Below are 15,827 nucleotides of genomic sequence, written 5' to 3'. Positions count from 1 at the left end.
GATGATGAGAGGAGCACATTTAAGAAGATGAGGGGTTATTGAAGGCAACCAAGAAACTCTTGAAAATTAGATGGGAAAAGAATGCTAAGGAATTATGCTAAGGATGCAAGGAGATTGAAACTAATGAAGTTGGTAAGAATGACACTACTAGTGGTGTTAATTTGAGAAAGAGAATGTAGGAGCAATGGTAGCAGGGCGGACGGCTAGATCGGCCGTCCGCCGGAGAGAGCAGCTATTTGTCTTGTGGTCACTCCAAGATCGGTGGCTTTGATACCATGTAAAATATTGAAGATTACCACTAATCTTTGCTTATCTTATAATCAAGCCTAATGAGTGTTTATATAGAATACTCAAGCATACAACCACGTGGTGATTTGACGTGGGGAATTGAAATATTCGCCTCCTTTTATTCCCAGAGCCAGCCCATCTAGTGTATTCATGAGCCCGGGGGGGGGGGGGGTTGGATTATATCATTTCCGTTAATACAGTCATATCATTGGGGGTATGTTGGTAAACTTAGGAAGATTTTTTCCATATCCCGGAACCGAATGACTTTTCCCGCCGGGAAATGATTTTAGCCCTGTAAATAGCCTTTTGACACCCCTTTAAACACTAAAAGACAAGAAGCTTTCGCCACATATCAAACTTATGGAGTGCTAAAATCATTTCCCTTCCCGCCTCTCTAACTATAAATATGCGTGTAAGGGAAGCATTTCCTTCCAACAGAGCAGCGATTCTTCTACAAACGTCTCAAATCTCGAGGCAGCAATAACAGGAAAGTTTCCTCGCTTGCATTCTCTTCTCGCCTCTCTCTTTTCCCCCCTTTCTGCATTTCTCCTTATACTTTGCTGTTTAAATCATCTCGATCTCGATAATTAGATGGAGATCACATGTCTCTTGACGCTGTACTCGGATTCTTCTCTGAATGACCTAGAATTTCAATTTGATTTGAAACATAGATGGATCTTCTAAGTTTTGCATGTTTCTCTTCGCATTTTATCATATCTTAACTGATTTGAGAGTTTTTGATGAATTTTTGTTAATTTTTCTTCTTCTATTGTTTGGATGCGTACTTCTAAACCGTTCCTTTGAAGATCAGATGAAATTTCCGCGATTTTTCAGTGAATTCTCTGCGAATTAGCTTTATTTCTAACAAAATTATGTTACTGAGTCCTATACTTGTGGTTGCATTTGAAAAATGAATTAGATCTTGAGTATTAGATGGAGATCACATGAATTTCCTTGATTTTTTCTATCTCAATCTTGAGAATTAGATGGAGATCACATGTCTGTAGACTCTGTACTCGGATTCTTCTCTGATTGTCCTAGAATTTCAATTTGATTTGAAACATAGATGGATCTTCTAAGTTTTGCATGTTTCTCTTCGCATTTTATCATATATTAACTGATTTGAGAGTTTTTGACGAGTTTTTGTTAATTTTTTTTTCTATTGTTTGGATGCTTACTTCTAAACCGTTCCTCTGAAGATCAGGTGAAATTTCCGTGATTTTTCAGTGAATTCCCTGCGAATTAGCTTTATTTCTATCAAAATTATGTTACTGAGTCCTATACTTGCGGTTGCATTTGAAAAATGAATTAGATCTTGAGTATTAGATGGAGATCACATGAATTTCCTTGATTTTTTCTATCTCAATCTTGAGAATTAGATGGAGATCACATGTTTGTAGACTCTGTACTCGGATTCTTCTCTGATTGTCCTAGAATTTCAATTTGATTTGAAATATGGATGGATCTTCTAAGTTTTGCATGTTTCTCACCACATTTTATCATATATTAACTGCTTAGAGAATTTTTGATGAATTTTTGTTATTATTTTCTATTGTTTGGATGCGTACTTCTAAACTGTTCCTCTGGAGATCAGATGAAAATTTTGTGATTTTTCAGTGAATTCTCTGTGAATTAGCTTTATTTCTAACAAAATTCTGTTACTGAAACCTATACTTGAGGTCGGATAACCTGTTTTCCTCCGCGAGTTTAGTGCAATAATTCACGAGAATGTAGATAGTGTTGATGAACAGTCATTGCATGACTCTTGAATCGCTCAGAATCAAACTTCTATGAAGATTCATATTTTGCTGAGGAAGATACTTCGATTAACCTTAATTTTTACCATATTTCTGTGCAGATTCCAACCATAATATCAGCCTATCTCACGAAAAATGGCAGAATCACAGAAAGGAGCTACTTCAATTGTTGACACAAAAAAGAAAAGCTCGCTGCTTGGTATGATTTTTCTTAAGGGCCCTTAGCCATGATATGTAGCCTGTAGGGAATGACTGTTGCATGCTTTTCCTTTGGCTATGGAGTACGGACTATGTAAGCAATAGTTTTAATTGAAGTGGTCAAAGAAGCTCGTCGTATCTATAGAATGTAAATATCCACCATTTCAAAAAAAAAAGAATGTAAATATCCAGTTCCAAGGAAGTGGTGAATGTTAGACATACGTTAGCTGTATAATATAAATGTCCAGTTACAAGGAAGCGGTGAATGTTAGATATAAGTTTCTGAAGGACAGGATGATGCATCTGAATGTGTTTTACGTTATTTTATTTCACATAAATCTTAAGCCTTCAGATGTTTCTAGAATGTTGCATTAGAGATTTCTATTGTTTGTATTTTAAACTGAACTTAACCATTTCATGCCTTCTACTTGAAACAGATGATGAAATTGGAAAGGAATTCCTCGACTCCTGGAAATCACCAACAATGTTGGATGATTCATTGGATTTTAACTGCGAAACAGCTACTTGTGGTGGGAAAAAACCCTTTAGCTTTGACAAGCTGTGAGTTCATCAGAATTTTTTAGTTCCATTTTTTTCGTATGCTACAAATGAAGTGCTTGGAGAGAGGGGGGCTTCAATTTCTTAGGAAGAGCCGTACGAGGCAGCTCACGTACTGTTCGGGAGCCGAGCCCCAAGGGGCTTAGGTCAACACTTATATATTAGCCAAAGTGCTTCTCCTTGAATATCAGATAAACTGTCCGAGGAAATACCTTTCTCCCAAATAGTAATATGGGTAGATCAGGAAAACTATTTGACTTAAAATTTTGTTTTATTGATAAAAGATGAAGCTTTGACCTTTTAATGTCCCCACTTTTCAGTTCACATTCTGTTGGTACCAGCTCGGTTAGCAAATCCCCTGGGATCCATTACTGTTTTATCTCTTTCTGTTATTGACCTATTTTCCTTATCTCTCTGTTATTCCACTTTATCTGTATCATAATGTGCACACAATTTATGCAGTGATCTTCAAAATTGCATGATAACCAACATGTATTTGATTAGAGATCAATCTCAGGCATATGCTTTGGCTAGATAGATCATGCAACAATAAAAGCATTGTCTTAAAGATGATACTGAAGGCAAAATCTCTTTCTACAGGGAAATGGATTTTGCACTTGAGGGTGGTTTTGACAAAATATCATCCTTCAAAATAGACATGTCTGACCTGGATTTCTCTAGTCCACGTAGAGAGGCTGAGAAGCGCAAGGAAAGATCTGGAAACGAAGCAATCCCAGGAAGACATGAAGGAAAACAAGATCGGTTCAGTTTCAGTTTTGACTTCAATGAGTACGTGTATTGTGCATCATCCATTGATCGTTGAAAGTCTTACGTAGAATATAGTTTTATGCTGATTGGAATGTCTCTACTAGTTCTTACAAGCCTGTGTTTTTACTTAGTGATTTTTGGTATGCTTTAATAATTCCATTTTGAACTGGGTGTGGGATTCAGGTTGGACAGTTTTGAGCTGGATTCCAACTTGCTTAAAGGAGAAAAGAAATCTGATAAACATGCGGATGATAAGAGAGTTGATTTTACTGTTAACCATGGCAAGAGTCAAGATTCCAGAAGCTTGGCCACAAGTATTGATACTTTTGAACATTGTGATGCTGAAAAACGACCAACATTAGATACCGTGACCACTTCAAAGTTCGACCGTCTTATAGGCAGCCTTGGACAGCTTCATACTGTCAATGATGGTGCTCCTCCCATTTCTTTAGGTTTTGGAAGCCGGAATGTGTTTCATGGTGCAACTTCTCCTGAGAAACAAGTAGCTACAAATGCAAAAGTAAGCCGGAATGTGTTTCATGATGCCAATTCTCCAGAGAAACAAGTAACTACAAATGCACAAGTAAGCCGGAATGTGTTTCATGATGCCACTTCTCCAGAGAAACAAGCAACTACAAATGCACAAGTAAGCCGAAATGTGTTTCATGATACAACTTCTCCAGAGAAGCAAGCAACTACAAATGCACAAGTAAGACGGAATGTGTTTCAGGATGCAACTTCTCCAGAGAAGCAAGTAACTACAAATGCACAACAAAGTCAGAGAGAATGTAATAGAACTGAGAAAGACAGAGAACAGTCAGAAATTAAAGGATCCACAGAACCAAATGCTCGACATGATAATCAATTTTTGCCTGTAGAATCTGTTTCTGGTGATGGTTTGGTGCCAGAGTCTGTGCCAGAATTACAAACTTCTGTTTGTTCCTTCGATGCAGAAGTAAATGCTAAACCAGGCACAGATCCAGACATTAGTGAAAAATCGATAGCTAGTTCACACTCCAGAAATTCTAGCCCAGTTAATTCATATAACTTGAAGACTCCACCTCAAACATGTATATCTGAATCACAGAACACTCATACTGAGCTTCAGAAGGACTCTGAGAAAGGGTATCATGTTACCAAAGGAAATATAATTAGGAATGAATTAGACCTAGGTAATACGATTACTGCAGCTGCTGCTATGACAAATATCACAAGGAAATTGCATGTTACGAAGGATACCGGAGAAAATCAGGCCATGGCTTCAAAGGTTCTTCAATCACCACTGCATAGGTAATCTAATGAGACTATTACCATAGAATTTGATGTTTGTACAGTAAACCCATTGAAGTTTGCATATGAATTGCATGGTTTCTCCATGGACTACTTTTATTTTGTTGAAGTATGAGCTGATAGCATATGACAGTATGTGTATAGGGTCTGTAAACACTGTAAAACACATGTATTCATGCTACTAAACTAGTATCTAGTTACATTATGCCAGTAGAAGCTGGATTTTTATTTGATTTATTTCAAACTGGAGAACTTGATAATACATCATTATATCTGCATCTGAAAGCTCATAGTACTATCCAAAGTGGATGCATAGGGTTTGGGCCTATACCTCAGTTGCATGGTACTCCCACATTATTGAAGTAGCAGGGTTGTCACACAAATTTACACTCTCACTCATGGGGAATGCATGCCTATATTTACCAAACCGTAACCATTTAAGTGGATAAATAGAGGAAAAGAAGGCAACACTTATTGTCAACATGGTTAGATATAAAATGTGCTCACACTGCAACCACTTAAGTGGATACTATATTGGAAAAGAGGGCACCACTCCACTTAATTGTCAACGTGGTTAGATATGAAAATGTGCTCAGATAAGCAGTAGGCATGGATGTGAGATTCAGTGTTATTCTGCTTGTGTTAACTTCTGCGCATATCATTAATCATTGTTTGCTTGATGCAGGAAACCGATTTTTGAAAAGCTCATGCCAATGGACGGCAAAGGGTCCATTTCTTTACACTCTAAGTTTCTCAAGAAACCGGGAAATACTGAATCTCAAGTGAATTTGGTTTCAACTTCAAAGAAACTGTATGCCCCCACTGACAAAAAGATGGAAATCATGAATGTGGCCCCTGTTGGTGAGAAAAGGTGCTTATTTTTTATTAGTCGTTTTCTTTGTAACCAATATCATAGTTACAATCCACATGCTAATTCTTTCTTTTGTAACCAATATCATAGTTACAATCCACATGCTAATTCTTTCTTTGTAACCAATATCATAGTTACAATCCACATGCTAATTCTTATCCTGCAATTCTCTACAGCCAAGAATATGGGGGAAGTGATGCACAAGCTGGGAACCAAAAAGCTGGTATTTCGGAGTCATATAGCAGAGCTGTAACAAAAGGCACACTTGCTATCCTGGGAAATGAAAAGAATAATAAAAATCTCAATACATCTGGGTAAAGGCCTCTTAACCTGGACTTCACATCCATATTTATATCAGTTCTATGGCTCAATTTTATTTGGTTATCTGCTATGTTGATGTGCTGAGTGATACTATGGGGCATTGATGTTTTCCAGAAGGATTGTCCCAAAATTGTTTAATACCGCTTTTCAGACTGTAATAAAACAGCAGGACAAGGGGGGCTTATCTATTGAACTTCAGTAGCAAGAATTTTTAATCTCGACTTCTAATATCCAAAAACATAAAATGGGCTGTCTCTTATGTCTTTTGTGGAGAAAAATAAACATAAAGAGATATAGAAACATATAAATTGATAGAATGGTTAGAAAATGAACAATGCTCAAGCAGTACTTATGCACGTACATATACTTATTTTCATACTCAACAATCTTAGAAGCCAGTTTTAACAAAGATGGCCTTACACAGTCCTCCTCTTAGCATCACGATGAATCTTGATTATTAACCATCTCTACCTTTTATGGTTTCATATAGTATCTATTTTATGGAGAATGTGTGAATCTTCCTCCTGAGGCAGTTCTGCTTGGCTATTCTTTCCAGCATATCTCATCAACGTTTTGAGCTATATTGTTGAGAGGCTTCATGCTTATCATTATGTGTTCTTTTAATAATATTCTCATCCTTATAAGATTTTGGATTTAGTCCTTTACAATTGAAAAACACATGCAGAATTTCACATGTGTACATATCTAATGCATGAATCAAAGAAGCTCATATACATATACTCAACTCAACTCAACTAAGCCTTTGTCCCAAACTAGTTGGGGTCGGCTTTTCATTTCATAGAAAAGTGGCAAAGTTTACGGTCGGCTGCTAACCTGACACCTACCCTCCTCCTTTATCCTGTCTTGGGACAGGCTGTGAAAAGCACAGGTGGAGCTCATATACATATATAATACATAAATCAATGCTCAATGTATCCGTAAGAAATAATCAATATATCATCTTCAGAAAATTTTAAATCTTTCTATCTAGGGAACTTAAACCTGAAAATTTGAAGCCTGTCTTTCTCATCACCATATTCGGAACTGGCTGGAATCTAGTCATTTTCCAGGAACCAGAAATACCTACTGCGACATCCACTTTCTTTATATGCAAAGCTGTAAGGCTGCATTAATCTTTATTACGAAGACGACCTAGTTGAAAGAATGTTAGATTTTAGATTGTGTGAGCACACACATCTTTTCACAAATCTCAACTTGGAGTTGATGAAATGCATCCAAATAATACCCCTTCAGAATGAAATATATTCCAGAATTGTGTAAAGATGTGCATGCCAAACTTGCCCTCGAGTTGAGATTTTGAGTTGATACATCACAATCTTGCTGGAAAGTTGTGTATGCTGGTCATGCTGAAGTTTCGTTGTCATAATATATTTGTTTGTTCTTTGGATATTGCATTGCATGCCTTAATCTCTCGGCGAGGGCTTTTTTCTAGCTAAATGACACTATTGCATTTTTATTGTTTTGGCATCTCCAAAACACAAATTGAACAAAAATATTACTCGTATATAGTTTTTTGTAAGTTGTAAAAAGCATGTAAAGGTCCTCCAGTGATGATTTTGAATTTGTCAATCTTTTTTGGGACCCACATTCTGCCAACAAGTTGGGACAGAACCTAGAAACTTTATTTTTTTCTTTACATATCACATTATAAGTTATAACAAGGGATTTATTTAATTTTATTGCAAAACTCGTTAACTGTGAAAAGAATCCGTTCTTCTTGTGAACTAAACATTCAAATTTGTTCCAGTGGCCAGAACTCAGAAGCAAAACTCCTAGAGCATTAAACACCATAATCCTTTCTGGACCTAGAGGGGCTAACCTGATCCCGTAGGCTGATTGACCTATGATGTCAGCATGATAATGTTTCCCCATCGCCTGTACCAGATTGTTCATTTTACCTTGTTCTTTTAGATTCCAGAATTTTGAGTCTAATGGTTTTTGTTTTTCGTTGTCTGATGATCTTCCATGAATAATCCTTTAGCGTAATATTGTTCCATAGTAAAGTAACCTGGTTGTAAATGATTTAGGTTTCCAAATTTGGGAATGCAGATTATTCTTTCTAAATGTTTAAGAACTAGTGTGATGATAACAATCTATTAGTTGTTTAGTCAACTAAGGCCCTGTTCGTTTCAGATTGGGGCCACTGATTGTCAGGCCCAAACCGATCATTGGACTTAAAATTTAAGCATAATTTTGGGTCCAATAATTGGTCTGGGGCTAACAATTGGTTATCACAATCTGAAACGAACAGGGCCTACGAAATACTATTACGTGTACACACACTCTTTTCATTTCATAACATGAGATTGTTCAACCTTTCAAAAAAAAAAACATGAGATTGTTCACTTGAGATGGGCTTGACATGAGTTCCTTGCAGTTTCCAAGTTCCTTCTGCCAAATTACCAGGACAAATGACTACACCAGGCACTCCGAAGAGTACCAATCCTAAACTTGTAGTTTCAAGCATTGCACCTGGTACAAACTCCAAGAATATTTCTGTTGAGAGGCACAAGATATCTCCTCTGATAGCTGACAAGAAGAAATATGATATTTCTAGCTTGAAGATTTCAAGGTATGATGCCCTTTTTTGTTTTTCTTTTTTCTTACTTTCTTGAAATTTTGGTCACTGAGTGTGTCCGGAATAACTCCATGTTTCTTTATATAGGAGTGCAAAATCAAACTGCGAGCCTTCAAATTCCATGATCCGAAATGAAATAAAATCACCAAGGCATTCTGAGGGAACCCCGGGAATGGTCGTAAACATGGCATCCAAGATGGCCCATTCTACCAATTCAGAGACACGTGCACTGTTAATCCCATCTTTGAAGCGAAAATCGATTGAGGTCCTTATTATTCTTATTTTCTCTTTCATTGTAAAGATTTCTATATATTCTCATTGCAATGGTTTCTATATATTCTCATTGCAATGGTATCTGTATGATACGATGTTGCTGCTAATTCTATTCTTTTTTCTTTTTTCTGAAATGCTATGCAAGAAATAACTGAATGCATGTGAAGTGCTACAAGCCTAGAACATCTACTGGGAAAACTATATTAAACTGAAAAACTTATTTAAACTATTCAGCCTTCAGCAATGAAAGTAAGAAATCTCAAAATGACAGTGGGTCACATGATTTTTTAAGCAGGACTTTTGGATAAACAACACAAGGGTCACAAACAAAAAAGATTCCCAACTGCATTTTACGATACGTATACAATAAACTGAATGTAATGTCCCTTTGTAACATTATGTCTGAGCTGAATATCACCGGTTGTGCATCACAAGTCTGATGGAGACATAATCTAGCTTATTAAGCTAAAGGCCTTTTGTCATTATAGTGGCAACAAGGTCTTCTGACATTGTATTAGGAACTGTTCCTTTCTTTTTTGGATTTTCTATTTAGATGAAATTTCCATTGCTCACAAATTTCATAATCAAGTGGTTGCGTCATGAAAAGAAGATGAGGCCTACTAGTAACATTTGCGCCCCTTGATCTTCACTATCTGATTGTCATCATTTGGGTACATCATGAGATCCATGCTACACTATATTTTCCAATGATGACATGTAGACTGGAGGTTATGGGGTGTGAAGGTTATCAGCATTTGACAAAGAAGATTTCTTTCCTACTGTGATTATCACTTTTACGTTATTTGTCCATAATGAGGGCACTATTGTTAGGCCTGCTGATTTTGGATTGCAGGAGTTCAACTTTACTTTCTTTTCTATTCCATGTCATAGTAAATCTTTATTCAACTTTTCTTAACAGAGAATTATAACTAGTACATGTACTTGCTTACTTATTTAAATTCTTTGTTAGATCATGTCATGTGTATTCAGAAAAGTTTTTTTCTTCATATGTAGTTCTTGTAATCTTACACCCTAGTTTAAGCTGGCTTAGCATGCTGCAGGGATCAAATGCAGATCCAAGAGCCTTAAATCCATTAAAGCGTATCACAGAGTCTCCCACCGAAAACAGGTTCTTTGATAGGATTCAAATGTTGTAGCTAACTCATCTATCTTGGCTATAACCAGTTATAATAAATGTTTTCTCTGACAAAATTTGCAGAAAAGTTCAGGAAGCTTCTCAAATAAATGATGAAGAAAGGGTATTTTTATCAAAAGAAGCTCATTCATTTGTTTGTAGAGACAACATTCCGATGCAAATATTGCTTAGTTAGGATGAAGATTTAATATTGAAGCATATCATTTTGCATATATTTTGCTCTGTCCTTTGGCTAGGTTACTGACATTGAGAGCCTGGAAGATAATTACAAGGATGGTTGCTTTGATCATTCAACTTCTACATTTGATATTCCCATTAAGGCTTGTGTGACAGATTTAGAACTTCCAATATTGATAGAGAATGATGGAAATATAGAGAAGGCTGAAGCATGTGCAAGGGAACTTGAAGATGTAAGTAAATTATAGATTTCATACCAATTACGTTTTGGCTTCTTATTAACTAAAGAGGTCTGATTTGAGATTAAAAACTTATGTTTTTCATTTTTTATAGTATTTTATGTTTTGTTTAACTTTCTGTATGTTGATGTGATCTCACCATTAATTAGTAGAAGAATATAAACTTAGGCTCTTATCTATGCAAGGAGCTTGGTTCCCTTTGTTTGATCAACTTAATTTTAAATGTCTCCTTGTACTTCGTGGCAATTCTTCTACAATTATGCATATACTTGTGCTCTCATGTCCATATACCTGTACACTTTCTTAGTAATGCATTAAATATTATTTAATGTATGATTTCACATGCCCATCTACTTGGCCTCACATTGCCTGAATCTTCCCATGTTACAAGAGGTGTTTTTTTTCTTTGACTGACCTATACTTTCATAATCTAATATCTCTATTTAATGTATGATCTTGGCACGCCACTTCACAGACCTTGACATCATTGGGAAATTTTTGTAAAAAATCCTACAAAATCGCAAAAACGTACGGAAACATATGCAAATGATGGAAATTTAAGATGAAACTTTAGAAATTGCTAGAAAATTATTTTTATTTAAAAATAAGGAAACCAATTAATTTTGGCTTCTGATACTGCCACTGCCATCTTTTGATAATTGCACTATCTCACCTTGTCTTTTCTTTTTAATTGGTTTTTGAGAGCTTTTGGGAATTTTTATAACCTTTGACAACTGGTTAAACTATAAAAGACAAGATAAGTTATTGCAATTATTAAAAAATGGCACTGCCAATATCAGTAGCCTTAATTTTATGTATTAAAAATAATAAAATTATAAAAAAAAAAGAATGAACAAGGAAATTATATAAATAACACTACTAATACTATCATAGTGTTACATACTACATTTTCTAGTATTATAATTACTTTTTTATATTTGCATTAAAACTTTAAAACGTTATAAAATTTTAGAAAAACTTAAAAAAGACCTGTTCAGATATAGCCATGTACTGTTATACATAAAATTTGTGTTGTATTTTCTCATTATTTCTCCTTTTGTTGTACAATTTTTATAAAATATTAAAAAGCATTTAAAAAAATCTTTCTTTTCATTTAGAGTATTAGTGATGTATTATACCATTATGTTTTACATAATTATATGTATATATAAATTGTATCTAAAATGTGGTATGTAAATAATTATCTAATGTGTGCAACGGCAACACGTCCCTAGGTGTACGATGTTGTTAAACATTACGAGTGATTTTCTTGCCTATGAGATGGTTTTTGAGTGTGTATTTGTGCTTATTCTGGCATTTTCTGACGTTTCATCTTAAATATCCATCATTTGCATATGTTTCCATACATTTCCGTGATGTTACTGGATTTCCACCGAAATTTTCATTCGAAACCAACATGTTTCTATTTCCATCACGACTGGAAAGCATAGTGAAACTGAAATCTGAAACATTGTGCATAAACACTTGAACACCTCATTGCATTTATAACTAACATGATACATACAGATGCAAAGCTTTTAAGGTGTAATAAATAGCTCATTTTCTCAGAAAACCTTCTATCATTGCTTGGATATAAGCTAAGGATTTCTGATGTCTTCTTAACAGATATGCAACATGCTGAAAAAGAAACATGACGAAGCCAAGGAATTACTTGTTCGTGCCATTGTAAACAACAATTTGTTGCTGATGCTAAATCATCCCATTTTTGAAGAGAAGATATCCTTCACGTAGTCCTTATGCTTTTTGTTTCTTACATAGTAATCTCGTTTATTTTATTGGAACATCAACTTGTGTTTCTTTCATCATCAAAACATCCAGACAGTTCAGAGATTCACCACCAGCATGAAGTCCAAAGGTTATCAAGCTTGATCCTCTCTTCCGATACAAAAAGATACTCGGTGTTCTTTACTTCCCTTACAAAGAAGCTGGACATAGAAAAGCATAAACACACCTTGCTTTTACATGGTCATGGTATTCAATTGCTATCTGTTTATCTGCAAAAACAGATGATTGTTTTAGTGTACAAAGTTATAGGGACCTATTAATGTTCTATTCTCTCTTGTTAGGCTTTGAAAACAGTTCTTTTTCCCCACTTTTCTACAACTGTATAACTTCTTTTACCTGCTCTCAACTCCATTTCAAAGAGTTTAGGATGGAACCAACTTCAATATCTTGAAAGCATGAAGTTTTTCAAATCCTTGTGTTAGTATTATTTGAATTTGCATGAACAGAGCCCATATGCACACATAGGGATGCACAATTGTTTGTCAGTTTTGGGAAGTCATTGTTGTTGTATTAGACAAAGGGATGATCCGGTCTGAAGCACATACAGCTAAACTTCTTCTGTATGCGCTATTCACCAGCTTTTTGTCACAATCTGATGATCGTGTTGAATGGGACCTACCATCTGATTGAGAAATGGACCCTTGCCTTTTGAACATGTTTGTGTAAGCTTCACACCATGTGAGTGCATTACCACCTGGTCTCAATCTAGCAAAGTTGATTTTTTTTATATTTCAGTATATGGCTTGGTACTACAATAAACTTCTCCAGTTTAAAACACCTATCCAATTCTCTACTGCAAACTGGAATTTCAATATAGATATCCGTCTTAAATGGTTCTGTTAATATTGTTTTCAGTTTTTCACAATTGAATCTGTAAGTGTACAATTGCTCATGCGATAGTTACTTTCTCTTTTTTCATGAAATCACATCATTTAATAAACTATTCACCATACTGTAGACCATCTGCTCCATATCAGATACCCTTAGGAGAGGTCATTCAGAGAACTTTCTTTAACAAGATCACATATGACATATCTTTAATTTTTTTTCTTTGCATCAAATTTTATGACATTTTTTTCTCCAAATCAGCGTTCAATATTTGTTGACCTGCACAGTACATACACGAGAATCAGACACTGATACTGAATACTTGGTCCGCATTTGCGTATAATATTACTTGGAACCAAACCATGTATAATTGAAAGTCTGATTTCTGGGTGAAACAACCTCATCTAAGCCCTATAATTTCTCATAAAAGAAGAGGGGGCTGTTGGTCTTTACAACTTTTAACAGGAGTCCGGCCTAGAGAACAAGAGGAGAACTTGGTTTTGAAGGCCAAGTTCTACAAGAGAGCCACTTTTGCTACAGGTAAAAAGGAAAAAGGAAAATGGGTTTGAGTAGTTTGGTAACTACTTAAACCTCCACGGATAGGACTATAGGTTTGTGGGAAGAGAAAAGCGTTCCTGCGCTGGGAGCTTAACTGTGCTTTAGTTGTTTATAAAGCCTCTCATTGGTTCGTATAGCGGGTCCCCCTTTGAAACGCATAGCGGGTCCACGAGAAAGGAACCAATGGGAGGCTTTTAAACTCCCTGCGAAGCGCAGTAACGCTTTTCTCTTGTGGGAAAACCCCATAATTTATTTTGGGAAGTGATATTTATGCCCCTTTTGATCACCAGGGACACCCAGTGCCAATGTATCAATGACTAAAGGGGGGCTAATGTACTTGACGTCAGAAGAATCAAGTGGGTTTGATTGCCATGTACATTGGCACTGGGTGTCCCTGGTGATCAGAAGGAGCGTAAAAATATCACTTCCCTTTATTTTGACAATTGTTCACTCTTTTTTTTCTCAATTATTCATACCATTTTCAAATATATAATGTATATAACATTTTTTTTTAACTTTCTAAAGATTTTCCTGAATTATTACTATTTTTACATTTTTCATGACTGACATCTCGAAATTGGCTAGGGTCCAATGTAACCAATCATCCTTCCTATCTTTTATTTGAATATCAAAATCCAAATAAGAAAGGTAACGGTGGGAAAACGGGAATAGGGCATGTTTTGCAATCATGAAAAAAATATTCCATGAAACGTTTGTGGGTCCAGTTGTGACGGATGGGTAGAAAAGTTGGGAGGGGCATAGACTTGGGAGCATGGTTTGAAATTTCGACCGAAATCGTTCTGTCAACACCGACACCGAAGCGACCGAAATCCGAAATATCCGAAACGTACAAAATTTCGGAAATTTCAGCTAAATTTCACATAAAATATTATTTTTTATTCCTTTACAAATTTTCAGCCGAAATTACCGAAGCCCAAAAAACCGGGCATTTCGAGTGTCTTTACCCAATTTTGACTAAAATTTCGGTTTCGGCTAGGTCCAAAATATATGTATTTCCGAAACCGAAATTTCAAACCATGCTTGGGAGCAAGCATGGTTTAAAATTTCGGTTTCAGTAACCGTTCGAACCCCACAGAAAACCGAAATTCCGAAATTTGGTAATTGGCGAAATTCGGAATTTCGGTTTCAGTCCCCATCGAAATCTGGTCGAAATTTAAAACCATGCTTGAGAGAGGGTAGGGGTAGAGAGAGCATGGGAAATTCTAAGAAGCAGGGGAAAGGGCACGCTACTTAAATATGTGGTTTTTCCTGTTTAAGGGGGTTTTTCATGCTCTTGCACTCACCCTAGCAACTATGTCCCTAACCTCAGCCCATCTATCACAAATTCACAACTGGCCCCACAAATATTACATGGAACGTGGAATATTTTTTCATGGCTGCCCAACATGCCTAGTGTTTTAGGGATCCTAAAATAATCTTAGGGGATTTGTTAGGGTCCATCGCAGAAGGCATTTCGTGCTGGGAATGCGAGCACGGTATGCATCCGGTCAGTAGACATGTGATGATCCAAAAAGAAACTTTGTGATCAAACAATTATAGCCGTCGGATCAGTGTACACATGAAGCACAACTCACATTCCTTGGGTCTGTTTGGCTGGCATTGATATAGTGCTTGTGCCGGAAAGTAAAGTAAAATGACAGTCATTTTCCCTTTATTAAAGATGTTTGGTTGCCAATTTGCCATGCACTCTTCATTCTACTTGCTCTAATTTTGTTTTCTGGTCTATGGGTACAGTTTTTCTCATGTGGGCCCTTCCCTCCTTGTTAGGCCCATTTGTGGAGGGTCCAGATCCCATGCCATCATATGCAGCACGATGTAGCTATGTTGCTACATTATTTTTCTAGCCTATATAGTATATACTATTTGAGCAGTGGCCATCTTTGCTAGGTCCCATCCGTTGAACGAATCAGATGATCAGATCCAATGCATATTGCCACGTGTACCGTCGCTATGTTCTTCTTGACCGTTTTTCTGTGGACCGCGACTACAAATAGCGCGCGTCGCGTGAAATTACCTTTGGAGGTTGCAACCGCGCGGGGCTCCCTCGCGGGAACCAATCCCTTTCAAAATTTCCACTTAAAAAACTCCACGTAAATTTCAAATCTCCCTCGTCCACGTT

General features: G+C 36.3%; 1 protein-coding gene across 3 annotated transcripts; it reads left to right on the top strand.

The window, feature by feature from the left end:
• Positions 1 to 704: 704 nt before the first annotated feature.
• LOC143890392 (uncharacterized protein At4g18490) lies at positions 705 to 12,711 on the top strand. Of its 3 annotated transcripts, XM_077395043.1 has the most exons (14): positions 705 to 775; positions 2,147 to 2,244; positions 2,681 to 2,804; positions 3,402 to 3,590; positions 3,753 to 4,859; positions 5,545 to 5,730; positions 5,907 to 6,044; positions 8,450 to 8,644; positions 8,738 to 8,915; positions 9,985 to 10,052; positions 10,143 to 10,182; positions 10,316 to 10,489; positions 12,122 to 12,234; positions 12,331 to 12,711. In XM_077395043.1, the coding sequence occupies exons 2-14, from the start codon at positions 2,181 to 2,183 to the stop codon at positions 12,383 to 12,385; spliced, it is 2,631 nt and encodes an 876-aa protein (XP_077251158.1). In that variant the 5' UTR covers positions 705 to 775; positions 2,147 to 2,180; the 3' UTR covers positions 12,386 to 12,711. The 3 variants fall into 3 exon arrangements, with proteins under 3 accessions (XP_077251158.1, XP_077251160.1, XP_077251159.1); XM_077395044.1 differs by lacking the exon at positions 705 to 775 and having other exon boundaries at positions 1,867 to 2,244; XM_077395045.1 differs by lacking the exons at positions 12,122 to 12,234; positions 12,331 to 12,711 and having other exon boundaries at positions 9,975 to 10,052; positions 10,316 to 10,452.
• Positions 12,712 to 15,827: the final 3,116 nt, after the last annotated feature.

This window comes from Tasmannia lanceolata, unplaced genomic scaffold (genome assembly GCF_043159265.1).
Source record: "Tasmannia lanceolata isolate RefF3 unplaced genomic scaffold, GAP_Taslan_0.1 ptg000013l, whole genome shotgun sequence".
Classification (NCBI taxonomy): domain Eukaryota; kingdom Viridiplantae; phylum Streptophyta; class Magnoliopsida; order Canellales; family Winteraceae; genus Tasmannia; species Tasmannia lanceolata.
Note: the sequence above shows the minus strand (reverse complement) of the source record. Positions and strands in the feature narration are given on the sequence as shown.

What these genes read in the sequence shown, in the direction of transcription:
- LOC143890392 (XM_077395043.1), top strand. Translation starts at nt 2,181, where the DNA reads ATGGCAGAATCACAGAAAGGAGCTACTTCAATTGTTGACACAAAAAAG. An exon ending in TGAAGCGAAAATCGATTGAG is followed by an intron (nt 8,916 to 9,984) that starts GTCCTTATTATT and finishes AGCATGCTGCAG; the next exon opens with GGATCAAATGCAGATCCAAG. An exon ending in AAATAAATGATGAAGAAAGG is followed by an intron (nt 10,183 to 10,315) that starts GTATTTTTATCA and finishes TCCTTTGGCTAG; the next exon opens with GTTACTGACATTGAGAGCCT.